Source organism: Solanum verrucosum, unplaced genomic scaffold (genome assembly GCF_900185275.1).
Source record: "Solanum verrucosum unplaced genomic scaffold, falcon-dt-bn FXZP01000253.1, whole genome shotgun sequence".
NCBI classification, from domain to species: Eukaryota; Viridiplantae; Streptophyta; class Magnoliopsida; order Solanales; family Solanaceae; genus Solanum; species Solanum verrucosum.
Genome location: NW_026019984.1, coordinates 2,564,341 through 2,585,457, shown reverse-complemented (window position 1 = coordinate 2,585,457; position 21,117 = coordinate 2,564,341). Strand labels below are relative to the sequence as shown.

Sequence of the window (21,117 nt, the reverse complement as noted above, 5' to 3'; positions counted from 1 at the left end):
GCTGGCAATAAAAGAAATCCCAATCTCAATTTCACAAAATCGATATCGAAAAATATATAATATGCAAAAAAACAATTCTACACTTTGTTGCATGTGTAACGTGACAGAAAGATCGATATGAATTATGGTAAGACTACAAATTTGAGTACTGCGAATTATAAAAATCATGTCAGGAGCATCGTTCCATAAGATGAGCCTTATAATGCTCTATATAAATTCAAATTTAATCATACAAAATAAAAAGGAAGTGACTAATAATGTTTATTTTTTCTGCTCATACTTCAAAACAACATCAAAACATTATTCTAAATACTCGAAAATTAATCTATAGTATAAAATATAACATGTAATGTACAATAATCTTAAATTTAGGAAGAATATTAGTAGCTCGATTAATTAGCTACGTGAATTTTCAACTCGTTGATGAGGATTTCGAACTTACAGTGACAGATTTGGAGTATAATTTCTATCACCGCATGAAATCCATGAATTTGAGCCAAGGCAATGAAATTTTTGTAGCAGTAGCTTTATCAGCTTGCTTTGCACAGCTTGAAGAAGAAGAAGACGATGTTCCGGCACCGGCGCCGTCGGAATTTGACGTTTTTGGGCATAGAAAAAAGTTTCTAGAACCTAATCCGATCAGTTTCTCCTCCCTGTCTAAACCTGGAACGAAAAAAATATCAGTTCGGCGTGAAAATCAACTGTTCAGATTCAGCGATGAAATGTTCAATCGAACAGTTCTTACTTTCTAAACTGAACTGCGAGTAATGAAGATCGTAATCGGCGGGATTGACGGATGTAAGAACCGGCCGCCTTCCTTCTTTCGAGTATTGCCGGAGAGCGGCAGCGATGAGATCCTGAACCGTCGATTCAAGCGAAATCAGAACATGTACAGGACCTATACTTCTCTGAATCGTAACATTCAACAGCAACTTCGTTTGCTTCAACTTGTCCTTCACTTCCGGCCAGTTACCGGTTCCGGCTGAAATTCTACCTGCGGATAGCAAATCCGGTACTGTTCTCGGCCTTCGCAGCAACTCCGACGTACTGCTCTCGGAACTCTGTACGTGAAACGACATTGATTTCTCCGATAACTTTCCCTTCCGATTCTTTTCCTCACTACCTCCTCTCCGGTGATTTCTCGGAGAAGGCATTTACGCTATATATAAGTATAGATTTTAACGTTTACCTGAGGCGACGGTAGCGGAGGAATCTAGGTACAGAGAGAGTTTTCCGGTGACCGGCAGTGAACATAACCAGAATGGCAGAAGCGTAATTCAGATGAACTAGAGGGGCTAATTTACGATTGAAGAAAATGGTGTTCCCGCTTACTCCTATTTATACGGGGGATGAAGAAGATAAGGTTCACTGCGGTTGGTTGAAATTCCTGTTAAATAAGAACAAAATAATTTTTTTAATGTAAAAGTTTGTAATTATAAATATTATTTTTTTTTCGTTTTTTTTGTGATAATATTTGATTTAAAATAAGTTAAATTTATGATTGAAAGGAAGATAATTCAAAAATTGTTGTCTGAAATACTTTCTCACCATTTATACGACTACAAATTATTTCATTTAATAATAAAAGTAAAATTTTAAAGTTAATTTTTTTTTCAATTATAAAAAATGTAACATTCTTTTTAAATAGATTAAAAATAAAAATGCGGCGTGTATAAAGGAAACTATTATTTGTGGACTATGAGGAGTACTTATTTGGTAATGTTGCATAAAATTTGAAAAAGTTTTGATACAACAATAATATACAAGTTTAGTGAAATTTTACAGGTGAGAGTATAATTGTACATAATTTTAATTTTATCTTATAAAAAGTATAGAAATTATTTCCGACCCTCAGCACAAATAAAACATATCAAATAAATACCGTATAAAATACCTATACTAATAACAATCAACATGAAATTGAAAACAAAAGAAAAGGAAACAACATATAATTTTAGTAAAAATGAAAGTCTAAGAAAAAAATATTATAATAATATCATTGATAAGAAAAATTCAATATCATACAACTACATATTAATCTTTTACTTCAATCTACGATTTTCATATTTTTATAATTCAAAATTTCAAATTACTTCCAAACATCTATCAAGATTTGGGTGGCGAGTATGGTAATGGGACCCATATTAGATGACACGTGGCAAACGGCAGCATTGCTTCGCGAGAGTACTTAGCGGTATGTGGTATAAAAACGTTTTAAGTTATGGTGGCTTTATAGTCCAATTAAATAAGGAAACGTGTAACATGATAGTGACTTCCAAACATTCCATTTTTTATTTTTTTTAAAAACATTTCCCTTTACCATTAATGATTTTTCACAAGATAATTTATTATTTTATATATATATTTTAATAGTTAAATAATTTATAAAGTTATATTTTCTTCGTTTTAATTTATATGATATGATTTAACTTGACATAAAAGAAAAAGTTACTTTTGTAATGTATGGTTTAAAATAAATTATAGAAGTTTGTGTGATTATAAATTATTTCATTTATAAAATAAATATTTGAAAGTTAAATTTTTACTAAATATGTAAATGTGTCATTCTTTTATAATTGATAAAAATAAAAGTAAGTCATATAAATGAAAAAATAAGCGTTATTAATAAGGGTGATATAGTAAACATGTCATTTTATTTGTGCCTAGTAAAACATGAACGAATAAAAATAGATGGAGAAAGTAATGTTTTATTGATCTTCTTTTTGTGTATATCAAAGCAACTTCTTTTACTTTTAGAGATAAGACATCGACGACCTCGTAAATTGTTATTAAATTTTATTTAGACAATTAAATTATAATTTATTATAATTGAACACATGATAAAATATTTATATTAGATATTTTCACCTCAAATTTGAATAATATTTTTGTGTGCATTCTCAAATGTCTGGTATGTAGATAAGTTAATCGCTTAAACTATGTCACAACCTTTAATTATACACACTTGCCTCGATAAGTCGTAAAACCTCACGCCTGTTCTAATTGAAGTTGATGTGTATAACTAAAAGATATGACATGTTTTACATGGCTAACTTAACTATCTAATAGACACTTAAAACACGTAGATATTTTTTCCCCAAAAATCAAAGCCGAAAATGTCTAATATAAACCACTTTATCAAGTGTTTAATTAGAACAAGACGTAATTTGAGTGTATGAATGAAATTTATTAATAAATTTAAGAAATTATTTGTGTATTCTAAAAATATCATATAATATGAATAGGATATACTATGAATATAAAGAGTTTAAATTAGTGAACTAATTAAGTAAGAATTATCTTAAGACAAGTTCAATGTTTTTTAATTTGTTGTTCGAACCTAGTCTCTTTCCTTCTTACCTATATAATTAAGTTACTTGCACACTAGAGAATATATATTATTATTATTTAAATAAAATATAAAATAAATCCATTAGGTTTGATGGATTCAACCTTAAATATTTACCACTAGATTCATTACACTTTTAAAATTGTGGTTATTTTATTATTGGATTAAAATTTTAATAGTTTTCACATATATTTCGTGTCAAAATTTAGAACTTAATTCAATATAGATTACTTGTGTTACTAGTATGATGTGATCATTTAACAATATTCAATGAATTTGTTTTCTAAAAAAGTGGATGAATTTAGGTCATAATCAAATCTTATCATGTTATGTTTCAGATAAAAGGAAGAGAAAATATTTATATATACAATTAAAAATAATGCAAGGAATTAAAACATCATTTTGCAACATTGACTATATACCTTTCTAATCTCCACAACTTTATATCCAAATTCAAATATAAATTGAATTGTGATTATAGATCGACAATTAATTTGTCTATGTCATTATCAAACTCTAGATTTTTTAATGATAATAAAAAAATATCTCAAATATTTCTCAATAATTAATATGTTTGAGTTTTTCTATGTAATACTCAAAATCTGTTCTGAAACTCGACTGATTCAAATAACTAAAAAGTTCATTTTAAAGAACAAAATATTGTTGGGTTCGAAAGCGATTAGGGAATCATACGGAAGTTTACAATTGCATATCATATAGTCGATAAATCAGATGACAAAACTTATCTAAAAACATAATATTATTATTGATTTGACCAACTGACCTACATAATTAAAAACTAATAAGCATAGAAATTGTAGAGAAAATCTTTCCATAAACAAAACTCTCTAAGCGACTATATTGTGGATTCTATTGTGTTTTGCTATGAGAATAAATATATTCAATTTATAGATCTCTAAACTTTTCCTCCAAGAAAAGAATAAATCAAATATGGAAGATAATTATATTTTCCTTTCATGAAAAGTAAAAACATTTATGCAATGTTTTATCTTTTCTTTTAGAAAAAAATAAATTTCAAATAAGATAAAAAATTAGGACAAAACCCTAACAAATACTATTTATTAATTACAATTCTTTTTTCAGGATTCAAACTCGAGACTCATCTAGCCTTTAAGTATATCTAGTGTAGGTGTATTCTAGGGAGGTTTTGAGTGAAACAATTAAGGAGTTTGGTCTATGTATAACTTGTTAGGCAACAGTCCTATTTTATTTTTTTTGTCTGTTTTGTATTTCTTTTTTTTTGGTAGAATATTCTGGAACTAAAATTTAATTGGAATGGGACATATCATGACAATCTAATTAGGCTGTTAATTTTTTAGCGGTTCGGATTTTCGACTATGTTAGTTTTGAGATTGGTCTTACATTTTGTTACGAGCTAGTTGGATAGATTTGAGTTCAAGTGATATTTTATGTTTGATATATTCGGTATTCAGCATTTATATTGAATTTTGATTGACTTAGATTCGCGTTGGAAAGTTTAACTTTGGAGTGTGAAACACTTCTATCAAAGACGATTCCATTTTCAGAATTCAAAATTGAAACTTATGATAAAAAAAATACTTAATATTCTACCGTAATTTTAGATAGTCTCAATTTAAGTTGTCACACTTAGAACAATCAGTTCAAAACTTCCAATTTTGCTTCAGATTGTTCCAAAATTTGTAATTCTTAGCCCACCATGAATTAATTGTTCAGTAACCCAAAAAATGCCATTGAATTGACTATTATTAGGTGGACTTAAATAGAAAGACAAGTCAAAAGCTTTTATCTTAATTAATGTTGAGTGCCCAAATATATTGAAAAACAACTCATACTTAATTAGATAATTATCTAACTTACAGATTATTGCATCATAGTTATAAAATTATTATTTTAGTAACAAAAAAGAAAAGAATAATATTTCAATTATGCTTATATATATAATCCCTCCGTCCCATTTTATATGTCATCCCTTTTTGTAAATAGCTAGACCACAATACTTGTCATTTTATAAAATTTATGCATAAATTATCATATTTTGTCTATTATACCCTTGATAGAATAGTTAATTAATCTTGTCATTTATTAATAAAGTTGACTTAAGAAAATATTAAATAAGGATAGAAGGGTAAAGTTATATCATTTCTTAATGCAAGTGCAAAGTAAAAAAGTAACATATAAAATGGGACAGAGGGAGTATAATATAAAAAAGACAAGATATGTCAGAAAGTGCTAAATTCAATTCCCAAAAAGATTTAAAAATATTCCCTTCGTCCACTTTTAATTGTCATGTTGCGGTTTTTGAAAGTCAATTTGACTAATTGTTAAAGTTAAATTAGATTACGTTAATTCAATATTTTAAACAAAAAATTTAGATATTCAAAAACTATATGAAAAGTACTATAAATTTATTTATCGATTTCGTAAAAGAAAATAATCCTATAAAATTTATTTATCGATTTTCGAGGTGAGTGTGTGTGTGGGGGGGGGGGGATATAACTAAGTGAATATTTGTCCATTAATTTGATTTCTTAATTATTTTTAAAATTTAGGATTTTGAGAAATATAATTACATGAAATGTCGACCATTTGGTGCAATTATTGGAAGGAAATAGTGAAGTGGTCCCTCAAATTTATACTTTTTTGTCATTTAGGTACCCTAAAATGTTGTGAATTGTCACTTTATGTCTCTTATTTTGGAGATATCATGTGTCCATTTGTAATGGTAGATAAATTGTTGGTTAGCATATTTCCATATGGTTGGCCTTGATCATCTTAACCTAAGCACATTATTCTCATTTTGATTTCTATTATTGACCTTTTGTCTTTTGGCATGCAATTTTTGAAAAAAGAAGAAGAAATATTTATTTGTATATGATGTTTATACAAAATTAAATAATATGAGTTCTGAAGTTAATGTAAAAATATATTAAATCTGTTTCAAAAAGTTTTACTCGGAAAGTAGAAAAGGCAAATAAGTTATTTATTATAAGATGTTGAATATTTTAATGGAATGATGTCTTTTGAAAAAAAGATACAGATTCAATCTAAATTGGACAATATTACATCATGTTAAGAGTATCGTTGAGTCCGTTAATTCCATCAATTACTTAGAGCCATTGATTTGGTGTAACGAGTATGGAAATAACAAGGGATGGTGTAGAGCCATGCTTATTTTCATTGTCTATATCTGAGCCTGATTACTATTTTTACTCATAGCTTGAAGATGTATAAATAAAAAAGAAGTATGTGGGCTTGCCAATCATAAATACTCGAATAATCTTGAGGGACACATAATTAACATCCAAATTAGCATATGAATGGGAATAAATCATGCAAATTAGTTTAACGGGGAAATTGTTGGATGCATATGAACAAAATTTCACGTAAAATGTTAGAAAAGGAAAAAAGGGTACATAATCACTTTTCTATACATTAGAAAAGAGAACAATTATTTATTATTTACTATTTCTTCTAATGATGTGATTAATGTATAATTGAAGTTTGAAAATATTGACATCCAGAAGACAAATCATGTTAATTTACCTCATCACACTTGCATGTTGGAGAAGGAACTATTTCTTATATTTTTTTAAAAAGGAATAGAAGGAATTAATAATGTCAAAGTTAAATGCATTTGCCTAGGAATTTTATTTTATTTTATTTTTTGTTGTCTATTTTTTTTTAGTGGTCCAAAATGAAATTCATCATGGGACATAATATGTCATAATATGCCAAATTTATGAGGAAAATGAAGGGAGAGACTCCCTTGTCACCACTTGTGTGATGTTTATCTTTTAGCTAAGAATCGAAGCAAAAATAAATCTAATATTTGCTCATATGTTGTTCAACCTTACGTATAAAATATTAGATTATCGTTTAATGTTTATAATAATTTATATAATTTTAGTTAATGGTCGAATTTTTTTAAAATTTCTGATCATAGACTAAAAAGTCCAAAAATTGCGAGAGAGCTGAGAAAAAAGTCATTTACTAAATAACTATCATATTACAAAGGGACATTCGACGAAATCTTTTATTTTATTTATCATCTTTCAAGATCTAAAGACAAATTCAAAATTCAAAATTATGAATTCATATAAGATATACACGATCTATAACTGAGAGAAATTACATCCATCTCATCATAAGCACCTATTTGGTTACTCAACTACCACATGTGAGCCTCCTTTTTTCGATGAAAAGCGATTTACCTTCAAAAGTGAAACTTATTGTCACAAAATAGAATTAATCAGACTTCAAAGTGAATACGGGTTGTGAAATAAAATAAAAAAAGGTAAACCTCCTTCAATTTGTGATTTTGTAACAAACCAAATTACCTATTAAAATGTGTAAAGTTGGCCTAATGATATAAAATTTCTTTTATAGACAGTAGACAATGTATATAACTCATTACTCAAAATAATAATAATATAAGATTAAGCTCAAATTAGCCCATTAGTTGTAAGATCAACATGCAAATTGTAATTTTTAACCTTCTCATGAGACTAGGTAGGCATGAAGAAAAGTGTGTAGTGGCTCATCTATCTTTTTATCTATATAATTGTGGTGTCCGAATCAACATGTAGACACCTCGACTAATTTCACGAAATACCGCCCATCTCCCACCAGCATAGGTACCAAATGACTCTGTGGGTAGTGGCTCATCTATTATGAAAGTTCCTTTGTTATGGACCTGATAAACAAACTCAGCTCTTTGCTTCCTAAAAAGATGGATGTGCAAGCAATATGGACTGCAATGATAAGAACAACAAGTGATGAGAATAATACATGTTACATATGAAAGAAAGAGTAACAATTCCATGTTACAATCACCAACCATGGTGTAAAAAATGTATCACATGGATATGCCTAGCTCAAATCAAACAATTCGCCGCTGCACTGCAAAATTGATCAAAGTTGTTCATCAATGAATAAGGAAGAGGAAGGAAAAATTAGCTTCACTACAAAGGTAATGGTGTGTGTAATGATAATATGTTGAAGCAAAGCTCTTCTTGATATCCTTGGATTTGTGAAGACGATTTCTGCTTTGAGCGGTTTCTGATACGTGACTTGCTGATATACTTCTCTGGCATCTGTGCTTGACTAACAACTCTTAATCTTCCATTTTGTGCAACAGCATAAGGGAAGCTAATTGAGCCTGGAGTCTGTTGCTCCTTAGGAAATTCATGAACATTAGATGGAGCGTTGGACAATGGCGATGATGGTTTAGGACTCAACTTTCCCTTCCAAGCCGTAAATGTATGCTGTAGCTTAGGTGGCACCTGCAAGCCAAAAGAAAATTGTAAGGAAGTTAAAAGATTTCCGAAGTACCTGGATGTTGTTTATTCTATAGTTGCAAAGCTATGTTGCTCGGACTCTCAAAAAATGTCGTTTGGTGCATATTAGATCCTCCAAAAGTAGTGTACTTTGGAGGATCCGACACGGCTGCTACAGCATTTTCAGAGAGTCCTTACATAAGATGAATATTGTCTGATATCCCTTAAAGCATCTATCTTTTTCCAGACATCATTACTCAAGTTTCTCAAATAACTACGTTCATATTGCAGCATGTTAGATATAAGCTTTTTGATAAGATAGTATTATGTATTGTGATATGGTGAGTGATGCTAATGATAATTCGCTGCTGTTTATCAAAGCTGCTGCTCAGATGATAAACATTTTTAGATTCATTTTAGGAAACTAATTCTAACTGTAACATAATCTCTATAGACGAAGCTTCGCTAACCAAACTTTAAGTGATTTTCAAACTTACAGTGGGAACCAGGCTACAGGCAGCAAATGACAAAGAGGATGCTCCAAACGGAGCCTTTCCAGATCTGTTATCCTTCTTGTCACTTTTAGCTGAGCTTTGATTGTCAGCAGATCCAAAACTTGATGCAGTAACCTCCTCTTCGTCTTCCTCCTCCTCGTCCTCCTCCTCATCTTCCTTCTTTTCCGCCCAAGTTTTCTCAAGTTCATCTGTTGATTCAGAAGGTACAATATCATCTTCTTCTTGGGTTCCCATTGCAACTTTCTTTTCCTCCTCTTCTTGCATTCTTTTTAATTCATCATCCATGTCTTCCAACGCTTCCTTTAGAGACAATTCTGCTTCTGCAAATTCTAACTCTTTTTTCAACAGCTCTATCTTCATCTCACCTGCTTTCTTCTTCTCTTCGGTCCATTTCTGAAGTTTGTCAAACATTGGTTGGCATGCATTTTCCACTGAGTTAACAAACCGCTTCCACACACTATCTGATTTGACAGTCCCACCCCGTCCATAAAACTCGTCAAATCCTAGGGGAAGGAATTCAGCTTTATCAGGATCGACATCTTCACCCTCTTTTACAGGAGGTTGCCAAAACAATCGTACGCCATGTTCATCATCTTCCACATAGTTGATAACCCTTCCAGTCGGAGTGTGCAGGATGACAGGATCTTCAGTATAGACGAGTTTAGAAGGATCTTCAGGATCAGGCTCAGGTTCCTTGTTAAGTAAAATAAACTCCGGCTTTTCATCTAATAAAGGGGAATAAAAGGTAAGTCAAATTAAAGGGCTTCAGAAGAGAGACTAGTTATCAGGTCGTTTTAAATAATTAGAACAGAAAAATAAGTGCTGAGAAGTACTAACTGCAGGTATATCTACTTTATGATACTCAGCATCCATAGCAGTGGGCGAATTAAGTTGGTTGAAAAGAAAAATCAAACTTGAAATGATGTATAGTAGTAATCATTTATTTTTAATTCGAATTGTTGGAAGTGAAAACTTATTATTTAAGGCAAGTGTCAAGTGTTTTAGGTGAAGGGATATGAAGGCATAATACATAAACAGACACTCAAACTTGGCATCAGTTGGCAAGCAAGCACTCCAAATTTGAGAGTGCACAACTCAACACCTCAACCTGGTCTCAACAGGCAACTAAACACTCCAACTCGTCCCACTGTGTCTCCTGGACACCAAATGCTGACGTGACACATAAATTTCGGGGATGTCTAGATGATCATTTTGTAAGTTTGGAGTGTTCAATTGACACAGTGGAGACAAGTTGAAGGGTCAAGATGTGTATACTCAAAGTTGGAGGGATTTCTTGCCAGCCAAGGCCAAGTTTGAGTGTCGGTTTATGTATTATGCCTAACTAATATGAAATAGATGTAATAAGAGTCTTATGAAAGCCAGATAAACAATATAATAAATTCAGTCATCAAAAAAAATAAACAATATAATAAATTACATGTTTTGGTAGCAGACATTTGATTTTCTTAGTGAAATCATTTTTTCTGCCCAAGACAAAGGAATATAGCATCTGTTTCAAACATAGGAAACCAAACACATTCTTTTTTAGCTAAATTCTTTCCAATAGAATCCCCGTTCAAGCCTTCTCACACAGCATTTGTGCACTGTGAAGTACACGTGTTTCTTGTAACATACTTAACAATAATCTGTGACACACTAATATCAAAAGGTAGAAAACCTTAAACTACTACAGCTGTTCATAGATGTTTCTCAATGATGTTGACAGCAGAAGGTTGACTATTTAGAAGCAATGAACATACATCTGCGGCAAAAGTTACCTATGACCATCCCTGATAGATGATATAGAATGACTAAAAGAATCATACCTTTGGACCACCAATGTTCAAGCTCTGCAGGCATAGGTAATCGCAAAGGAGCTTTGTAAAATGAGTTCAACCACATTTCTCTCTCTTCATCCACGTCATGTGTATATGCTTTCCAATAATCAGGAACCTGCGTATCAAGTGACTCAGTTAACTTTCCTTAAAAAACTGTTAAAATTGGTTGTTTTTATAACAGCACAGATAATAAACAGACAGAAGTTTGATTTCAACTCACTTCATAAAACTGGTTGATGAAACCTGGTGCCATCCACACATCCTCTTCTTCATATAAATATGGATGTTGAGGATCACTATAGGGGCCTCTCTCTTCTCTCACCACTACCAGGGAACAGGCAAAGTAGGTTTAGAAAAGTCATTAGCCCTTGAACCAACTCAACAAGTTCATGAACGATGATAATAGTAGGGAAGTTGATGAGAGTGTAACTAATCACGGGGGGAAGCACATAAATCAGATAAATAAGAAAACACTACATACTTCCATCAGGCTTGTTAATAAACATCCGGGCCTTAGCAGCTGCAACTTCTGCTATACCTGCATGCATCTGAAATAAATGCTGTAAATATTTCATAAGCTTCAGCTAAAATTTAAGCAGCATATGCTTAGTCTTCAAATTACCGCTGAAATTTCTGCATCACATCCATAAGTATCTCCCGCTACATGTTCTCCAAAATAAAAACGACCCTGCACCACAATATGAGAACGTTAACTTGATCTCTATCATCGGGCCTAGATTCTCAAAGCCACTACAGATGTATGTGCATCAAAATTTTGAATTGAAACCAGAAATGATGAGTCTATGAGAGCACAGTCAGAATGTGACTCCTCCTTCCATAGCTTTGAGCTCATATTGCCATGTTCAGCTTAAAACTATCGCTTTTATTTAATTTTAGAAGTAGTTATTGAAAAAAATTACAAGAAAAGAGTCATTTTATGTAACTAGCTTTTGTCATAAATCTTGCTGCTAATGAGTTATTGGGAGCTTAAATTTTATGTATTTTCAATTCAATGTGAGGACTATAAGCTGATTGAATTGTTAGTAGTAAAGCTTTTATGAGTTGTTTGACCTTTCCTATAATGTGAGGACTATAAGCTGATTGTATTGTTAGTGGTAAAGCTTTTATGAGTTTTTGATGTTTCCCGCACAACCAACTCCAAGGGGGTTAGGTTCTCCCAGAACATCCCTTATCAGTGTATGGACAGTTATCTCTCGAGCACAGGTTATCGATGATTACGATCATTCATAGGCATTTTTCCATTAGCTGGAGTGGGAGTCGGGTTTCTAGAGTTCTTTTTCTTCATATTCAGCAACCTATACTAATAAACTGCTCAGAAGATATCCCATATACAACCTTATATAAGCCGAGAGAGAGAGAACCAAAGTTTAGCTTAAAAACTGTCTTCTTCACCAGTTCTCCCCCCTGTTTTCTGCCTCTTTTCTTGAAAGTTCTTCTTTGATTTTTCTCGACCATTATGAGACAAACCTAACTTCCATCAGTGGGGCAAAGGATGGACAAATTTTGCAGTAAGAGCTACAGATAAGTTCATTGACTCATATCTTGTTTAAATTACAAGGTTTTCTGTTTTTAAGAGTTAAATATATTCTCCTCATGTCAAAATCATATGACATGATTTTCCTTTAAGGTTGGAGATTATCTAGTGAGAATGAGAATCTTGTGCAATTTGTTAAAGTTTCTTATTGGATAAATGAATTTCTGATCTCAAACACGAGAATGAAGGTTTGACAGGAACTTACATAAATTGTGCGTTCATTAACTTCATATAAACCGCAACCATGCATTCTTCCATGCTTCCATTGGCCAGCATAGCGATATCGCCCCTTCTCCCTAACAGAAGAACATGATAAATAACCAAATTTAACATGTAAGTTTGTGTCCTTGAGTTACAATCACCAGTTATACCCTTTTTATACATAGTAGAGATAACAGTAGATTAGCAAGAGAACAAGGATAGATTAATCCATCACTCAAATTAAAAGAATTCTACATGTTACAGAGTTTGACTAAGAAAACGCCGATAATAAAAAAGACTTTACTGGAATTAAAGAGGAAAACATCTATAGTTCAATGACAAAGAGATATCAAAAGTCAAGTCATGCACGAGACACAGTATCAGTTGCAACTAACATAGGCTGCGCTTCAGATAAATAACGCAAACAGACGAGATTTTCCACGCCCATCAATTCTCAGTTTGCACGTAAGACTTACGGTTTCTTGCCGAATTGCCTGATCCATTCATCATTCTCATAGAAAGGAATTTCATAACTTCCGCTTGTTAGCTCCACAGTATCTTCAATATCCTTCTCCAGCCATTCTCTGTCTTCTGGGGACATGAAGTCTCTCTTTATAATCTTGCCTTCAGCTCTCATCTTGGCTTCAAGTCTGGGAAACAATTACACTACTTAATACGAAAGCTAGAACATCAAAGCAAAAAATATCTATGGGCAACATTTTGGAGCGTAAACATACTTGGATCCTGGGATGGGTTCTATGTGGGGTATCTCAACCTCAACAACTCCATGACCTTCCATGTTGTTTTGAAGCCATTCACCTTCATACCTGTGAGAAGCAAAAAGAAATATCAAATGATGTGATGCAGACATAAAGTTAAAGAAATCCTGACAAACGTAATATAAATTAAACACGCCAAGCAAATGGTAAAGTGACAACTAGTAAAAATAATACTGACAAACCTGACCAGCCCTTGCTCAGCAACATAAACACCTTTTCCATGTGCCAAGTCATCCCAAACAGTGCCTTCATACCTTCAAACATAAAAGGTCATCCTCTTTACTGATAACATCATCTAAAACCAAGAAGAAAAAGGAAGAAAAGCTAAACCGTGACCAAATGGTAGCAATTAATTGTCACATTAGCATTGCTTAACATTAATAAAGCATATATTTACTGGAGTTTGGAGTAGTAAGACATAAGACAACATTAATTTGACAAGAGATCCCAAGAAGGGGAAGCAAAACCTAACAAAGACATTGTATTCCCAAACACAAAGTGAAACCGCGATCATGGCAACAAAATAGAACCTAGTTTACAGGATGCCAACACGAATAGGCAAACAATTCCAAATATCAGTACGGTAATGCAGGCATGTAAACATGTAGTACATATAAAACCCAAAGTTGAAGGCCTAACAAAGATGCAACGAAATATATACTTTCAAAAGAATAAAGTAAAAGGACATCTTTCATGTTTCTCAATATTGCGAAGTTGGAAGGTCAAAATTACAAAACATCAACCTTAGAAAGAATATGGATGGACCAAAGTTTGGAAACGGTCCATGAGACCTACCTTGATTATCTATGAAAAAGAACATTAAATTTTTTGAGGAAGTGATATAAATGACAATAAAATGCACGCTTTGGAAAACAATAATGTAAACAAATACACCAAGTGATAAATCTAAAGTTAGAATTTACTCAAATGAATATCCTCAGCCAAAAGAATTAAGAAATAAATCTAACACTAGAGATAATCCAAGAAAAAAAATGATATTAATCTGACCATCTGATACCTAGCATCTTATGAACACATAGCCACAGATGGGATCCTCTAAAATGATGCACTCTTTAAACCAACAGTAAAAGGATTTTGATTGTGTCAGCAAAGAATGAACAGGGCTGTAAACTTGCAGATGTGTTAATCATAATTATTGAACATGTCCAAAAATATACTCCCTCGAGTCCAAAATAAGTGAATTTCAACACTTTTTCTTTGGTCCGAAATAAATAAACTTTACAAAGTCCATAGAGGTTATTAATTATTTTTTCTAGTTACTCCTCTCTAGTGGGGTTTTCAAATCCCTACTTTTAAGAAGAGTTTGGGTAAAGCAAAAGGGTAATATATTGTCAAAAAAACTTTGACTAGTGTAATTAATTAACTTTCTTAAGGGGTGTACCACATCCCAAAAAATCACTTATTTTGGACCGGAGGGAGTAATAATCAGAAATCACCTACTTTGATATGAGAAGTGTTCTACCAGTTTAAGATACTTCTTACAAGTAGCCATCAGAAGTTGTTTTTTCTGTTTCAATCAAATTTATCATTTACTTCTTTCAATTAGACACCAAGTTATATTCCAATTGTTCATTTAGGAGTTAGGCTTCATTATGAAGACCTATTCTAGTTTAAACCATATTCCAAAGCTTCACATCTTTAACACCCTATAAATGAGAGCTTCACCAAAAGAAAACACAACCTTTAACAAAAAGTACCCAGCTTCCCCGCTGTTATTCCAATTTCCTATTTATTCCATTACCAAACTTGGGAAATGGATGATACGTAACGACTTTTACTTAGACTCCTCTAATCCTTCCTCTTTATCCCAAGTTACATATAGCATTTGATAGAAAGTATAAGCATAACAGAGAATTTTTAACATATTAGGATTAGTACTCAGGTTTCTTTAGCTGAGGAAATAAAAATCTCCAAATTCCAACTACAAGCTCTGCTTACTATGAAAAATCTCCTCCATCTCATTCACATCCAATTTCTCTATTCAAGATTTACTTTCACCAAATTTGTGGAGTGAAATTGGAAGACGATTAACTAGACACTACATTAGAGTATGGAAATGACTAAACCTAAGCTATATAGGAACAGTGTTGGCCAATGTCACTTGAAAACTATAGCACACAACCAATTTTAGCTTGGGAAAAGAACTCCTCCACATTAACACAGAGAATACAAGCACACAATCTACTATTCAGCTCCGCAGTGCCTATGATTATGAATAGTAACACTAGCAGCTAAAACCATATACAACAATAACAATAACATACCCAGTATAATCCCACAAGTGGGGTCTGGGGAGGGTAGAATGTACGCAGACCTTACCCCTAGAGACGATGTCTCCAATAGACCCTCAACTCCAGGAGCAGCTAAAGCCACATAGCTGATTATATTCATATTCAAAGTTCACCATTCTTGTAAGGGAAAAAAACAATATTTACCTCAATTATAAAGCAAATACGAAACCCATTAAGCAAAAGGGGGAAAAAAGAGCAAAAGACTCATGAGCTACCACCAGCAAAAATGTAGATAACCCATTTCAAGAACTCCTCCACATTAGCACAGAGAATACAAGCACACAATCCACTATTCAGCTCCAATGCCTATAATTATGAAAGTAACAATAACATCTAAAACCATATAGCCAATTATATTTATATCCAAAGTGCACCATTCTTGTTGGGAAAAAAACAATCTTTAGTAAAGTAAATACAAAACCCATTATTAAGCAAAGGCAGAAAAATCGAAAAGAAAGATCAAAAGACTCACGAGCTACCATCAGCAAAACTGTACTAACCCATTTAAAGAACTTCTCTACATTAGCACAAAGAATACAAGCACACAATCCACTATTCAGCTTCAATGCCTATGATTATAAACAGTAACACTAACAGCTAAAACCATTCCGCCAACTATAGTCATATCTAAAGTTCACCATTCTTGGAGGAAAAAAAAAACAATCTTTACCTCAATTGTAAAGCAAATACAAACCAATAAAGCAAAAGTGAAACAATTGAAAAGATCACCACCAGCAAAAATGTAGCTAACCCATTTTAAGAACTCCTCTACATTAGCAGACTATCCATTATTCAGCTCCAATACCATATACAACAACAACATACCCAATGTAATCCCACAAGTGTGTTTTGGGGAGGATAGAGTCTACACAAGCCTTACTACTCTCAACTCAAGGAGCAGCTAAAACCATATAACCAATCATATTCATATTCAAAGTTCACCATTCTTGTAAGGAAAAAAACAATCTTTACCTCAACTATAAAGCAAAAGGCAAAAAAAAAGTCGAAACCACAGAGCAAAAGACTTACGTGCTACCATCAGCAAAAATGAAGCTAACCCATTTCAAGAACTCCTCAATCCTATCAAACTCTTCAATCACAGATTTGGGATTCGAAATATCATAATTATTATCCGGTATCACAGGATACGGCTTCCTATACGGTACATAAAACGGGGCAATTGGTGGGTCTCGACCCGCTTTAATTTCTTCTGCAATAATATCATCTTCTTCTTCATCAACCCAATTCGGGTCCCAACCAGGTTTCGTCATCTCAATCGGAGCATCTCCCCAAAGCTCTTTCAAATCCTCTTCCCTCCAATTTTCCGGGTCATACGGAAAATCAAACAAGTCTTCATGATAAGTATACCCTTTTTCTTCCTCATCTAATTCCCTCTTCCTGCTTTTCGAATTGAGGATTCTCATAAAACGCTTCACATTTGCTTCTGGAGTAACATTTTCTTCATCATCTATGTCCGGTTCACCTGGACGAGTAATTGGTCGGAAACCCTCTTCGGTTTCCGACTCAGAATCGGACGACTCGTCCGATTCAGAAGGCGAAGAAGGTTCTTCTGCTTCTTCTTCGTCTTCTTCATCTTCTTCTTCTTTGTCGGATTCCTCTTCTGGGTTGAGCTCATTTTCTAAACTGTTTGAGTTTACTTCTTTTGGTTCCGCCATTGGAGAATAGAGAGTAGACAGTAGTAAGACTGAAGAAGATGAAGATAAGGTGTGAGAATTTTTTTTGCTTCCGATAGTTTATATATATGCAATAAATGGTTGTACCTGTAGGATTATGTATTGTACAACCAAGGCTGCAGGCCAAAATTGATGGGCTAAGCCATTTTTCTTGGACCATATTTAAAGTTTAGCCTATATATATGAAATATCATTTTTACAAAGGCTTGAAAACACTTTTAAACATAAATTATTAGTTTTATTTCTAAATTATTGACAATATTTTACTTAACTAATTAAACTTAAATACATTTTCGATCTGGCAACATGAGTGAAATACACCCCTAAATTCTTGTCAAGTTTAGAGGTGTTTTCAACATGTCTTTTGGCTTTTTATTAAGAGTTTTATACTTTTACTAGAGTTTGAGACAACTTGCTATGTAATGTTGTTTATCGGAAGTGTATCTAAGTTTAGTTAATCAAATAGAGGGATATTTTTAAGGCTATCGATAGTTCAGGAACGAAACTAATAATTTGCATCAAGGTCTCTCTTTCTATTAATTAGATTAGAAAATAAAAGACATATAGTTAAAATACAAAATAATAATTAAAAAGGTGTAGAGTTAAGATTTGAGAGTCTGTTTGGATTGATTTAAAAAGTAGTTTTTAAGTCAAAAAATAAAGAAAGTAAAGGGAGACCTACTTTTGGTTTTTGACTTATTTTAAATCATTTTTTACATTGTCAAACACTTCCTAACTTATTATACTTTAATATTTATCAAACACTTCCAATAGTTAAAAACTGACTTAAAAATATATTTGACCAACTTTTAAGTTAATCCAAACAGCCTCTTAATCTTCCTTTTTGTTGAATCTTGATTAATAAATGCAATTCATAAATTACTTGCATTTCTAATTTTTAGCATTTTGAGTGATTAAGTGTGGGGTTTTTCTATAGAATAACATATGCATATTAGCTAGTTTGGTGCTTTTATCATTGACTAATGAGTAATTTCTGAACAAGAAACATTAATGATACCAATACAGTATATATATACTGATTTAATATCAGTTAAACGAAATTATCAGCTTTAATGATACCAATACAGTATATGATACAGATTCACAATTAAGCGAAAATTATCAGCCTTAATGAATGTGGGGTATGTAGTGTAATTTTTTTGAGAGAATGAATAGTTCTTGAATTACTTTGTATTAGGGTATGAACATGTAATTAGTTTGAGTTTTATGACCCAATTATATAGTTTTTCCTTTTATTTTTGCATTTTAAACGATGGCTAAACTTTGAATCCGTTCCAAAAGTAGCAAGCCTGGCCCACTCAATTTTTACACAAACAAGACATTATTTTTCCAAGGAAAAATTACAGAAATCTCACCTTTTAGTTTATTTATCACCATTATCCTCTATAAGTTTTACAAATCTCCAAAATCCCTCATTTTCGCGCATCAAATTAGTGTATCTCGCGCATCAGATTAGTATATCTTGTGCATTAGATTAGTGTATCATGTATAAAATGTACATCAGATTAATGTATCATGTATAAAATGTAATGTATCTTACTTAACTATTAATATATCTCGCACATCAGATTAATGTATCAGTGGTTATATTATTGTATCCGTTTGAGAGATTTCTGTAATTATAAATTTTTAAGGGATATATTGTAATTTTGTCTTAAAAGTATGTGATTTTTGTAATTTGCCGTTCTTCTAAAGCTTGATAAGCCCATTAGTCAATCAACATGCACTCCCGGCCCATTGGAAAAACAAGAATATAGCAAGGAGGAAATTTCATAAATAAGCAAGATTTTTTTTTTTGTTGCAAAAACTAATCATACCTTCTTTTTTTTCAAAATGCAGTAGTATTTTTTGGGTCAAATTATAGAATATACACCATATGCACATGCATACAATATCAATATATATACATCGATACATTAAATATACAAATGTATATACACTAATAGCGTACTTACAATATGTGTGTGTATACAAAAATTGTGTCTACAATTTTAAAATACATGTATTAACGTATATTTATTATAAAAATGTAAACTATAATTATATTTTGTAATTATTTAAAATAGCTTTATATTTTGAACTTGATGAATTGTGACAAATAATTAATTACTTAATTTCTTTTAAAGTTATTGTAAAATGAAAATAAAACTCCTTTAATTTTGTAAGTAATAACCATATCACATAAAATGAAACAAATATATGCTAAACATAATCCCTATAGGCAACAACCATGGGCTACATATGAATCAAGTAGTCCTATATTCTATATACTAAGTTAAGGAAATTACATGATAGCAATCATATACTACTTAATTAGTCATCATAGCTATAGTTTTAGTTAATTACCATTCGCGACCAACATTCATCGATAATTACGTGGGATGGGTTTTCGAGTTTGTATAATTCGCACGTTTGTATAATTCAGAATTTGTATAATATAACTTGTATAACTTTTGCATAATGTAATTTTGTATAATATAATTTGTATAACTTTTTAAAGTTCAGATTTTTGTGTATGTATAAATTCGTTATTTCGACTTTATAAAAAAAAAATTAGCTCAATTATACAAACGTACCCGCGAATTATACAAACGAGACAGCTTAAACTGTAGCTATATCCCATAAATATACAAATTATAGCTATGGAGCATACTTAAAGTTTATTATAGTAACTATTTGCGAAAAATCCCTAAATAAACGAAATTGCATAAGCCCAATTAGTCCTTTCTCTTTGTGGAAAAAAATTCTGAGAGAACAAATACACTAGAAAGAAGAAGAAAAAAAGCAGAAACATTATTGTGTGATATTAATTAAAAAGGCTACATATTAATTAATTCTTAAAAAGGGTTGTCTAGTACACAAAGCAATTGATATTTATACATGATTCAGGGAAGGGCCTTATGTAATGTAGACAAATCTATATCATAATACAATATAACTATTAATGGTTGCTTCTGTTGACACCTAATTTTGACCTTCCCCAATAATAATCAATCATCGAGCTTCTTAAATTCCGAACGATTTGAAATTATTGACCTTATAAAATTCAAAATATTTTTCAAGTTAGTTTTATGTGATTTTGTCACTTTTTGGAACTTTCAAATAGTATATGCATACATATACATATATATATTATTATTATTATTATTATTATTAATTAGCGTATTTTATAGATATTTGAAAATCATATCAAAAAGATTTTATTTCTTTTTAGCTAAGTATTTTATTAATCTAGTTTAGTTTAAATCATAATTACGATTTTGAATTGATTAGTTCGTATTTTAATTATGTTATAATTAAGTCAATTATCTTATTTCGTTAAGATTAGGAAGCTCATTAATTAATTTCTATTAATTCGTCTCATTTAGTTTTAGTCGAATTACCAACTAAACTCATTCGGCTAAATATTTAATTCAATTGGGCTACAATTTCAACTTAAATTGGTCATGATTGTAATTCAATAGTTATTTCATAGTTTGCCAAGATAGCCACCCTAGCTTAAGTTCTAATGCTTTTAAGACCAATTTTTGGGCTAAATTCAATTTCCCAGCCAGCTTTTGTTTTTCTGCCTTCA

At 31.7% G+C, this 21,117-nt stretch overlaps 4 protein-coding genes across 4 annotated transcripts in view; 1 reads left to right on the top strand and 3 right to left on the bottom strand.

The window, feature by feature from the left end:
- Positions 1-21,117, top strand: part of LOC125818164 (uncharacterized) — a 231,733-nt gene that overhangs the window by 75,260 nt on the left and 135,356 nt on the right. The window lies entirely within an intron of this gene.
- LOC125818150 (histone deacetylase HDT2) overlaps positions 1-21,117 on the bottom strand; it is a 104,065-nt gene that overhangs the window by 12,106 nt on the left and 70,842 nt on the right. The window lies entirely within an intron of this gene.
- LOC125818153 (uncharacterized) lies at positions 249-1,354 on the bottom strand. Its single transcript, XM_049497690.1, has 2 exons — positions 746-1,354; positions 249-663 (listed from the first exon to the last, which is right to left on the bottom strand). Exons 1-2 carry the CDS (start codon positions 1,152-1,154, stop codon positions 470-472), a joined length of 603 nt encoding a protein of 200 aa, XP_049353647.1. The 5' UTR covers positions 1,155-1,354; the 3' UTR covers positions 249-469.
- Positions 8,126-17,515, bottom strand: LOC125818117 (protein TIC 100). The gene is made up of 11 exons (XM_049497645.1): positions 16,858-17,515; positions 13,699-13,770; positions 13,475-13,564; positions 13,214-13,387; positions 12,742-12,832; positions 11,604-11,669; positions 11,463-11,529; positions 11,202-11,305; positions 10,970-11,096; positions 9,126-9,868; positions 8,126-8,634 (listed from the first exon to the last, which is right to left on the bottom strand). Exons 1-11 carry the CDS (start codon positions 17,502-17,504, stop codon positions 8,314-8,316), a joined length of 2,502 nt encoding a protein of 833 aa, XP_049353602.1. The 5' UTR covers positions 17,505-17,515; the 3' UTR covers positions 8,126-8,313.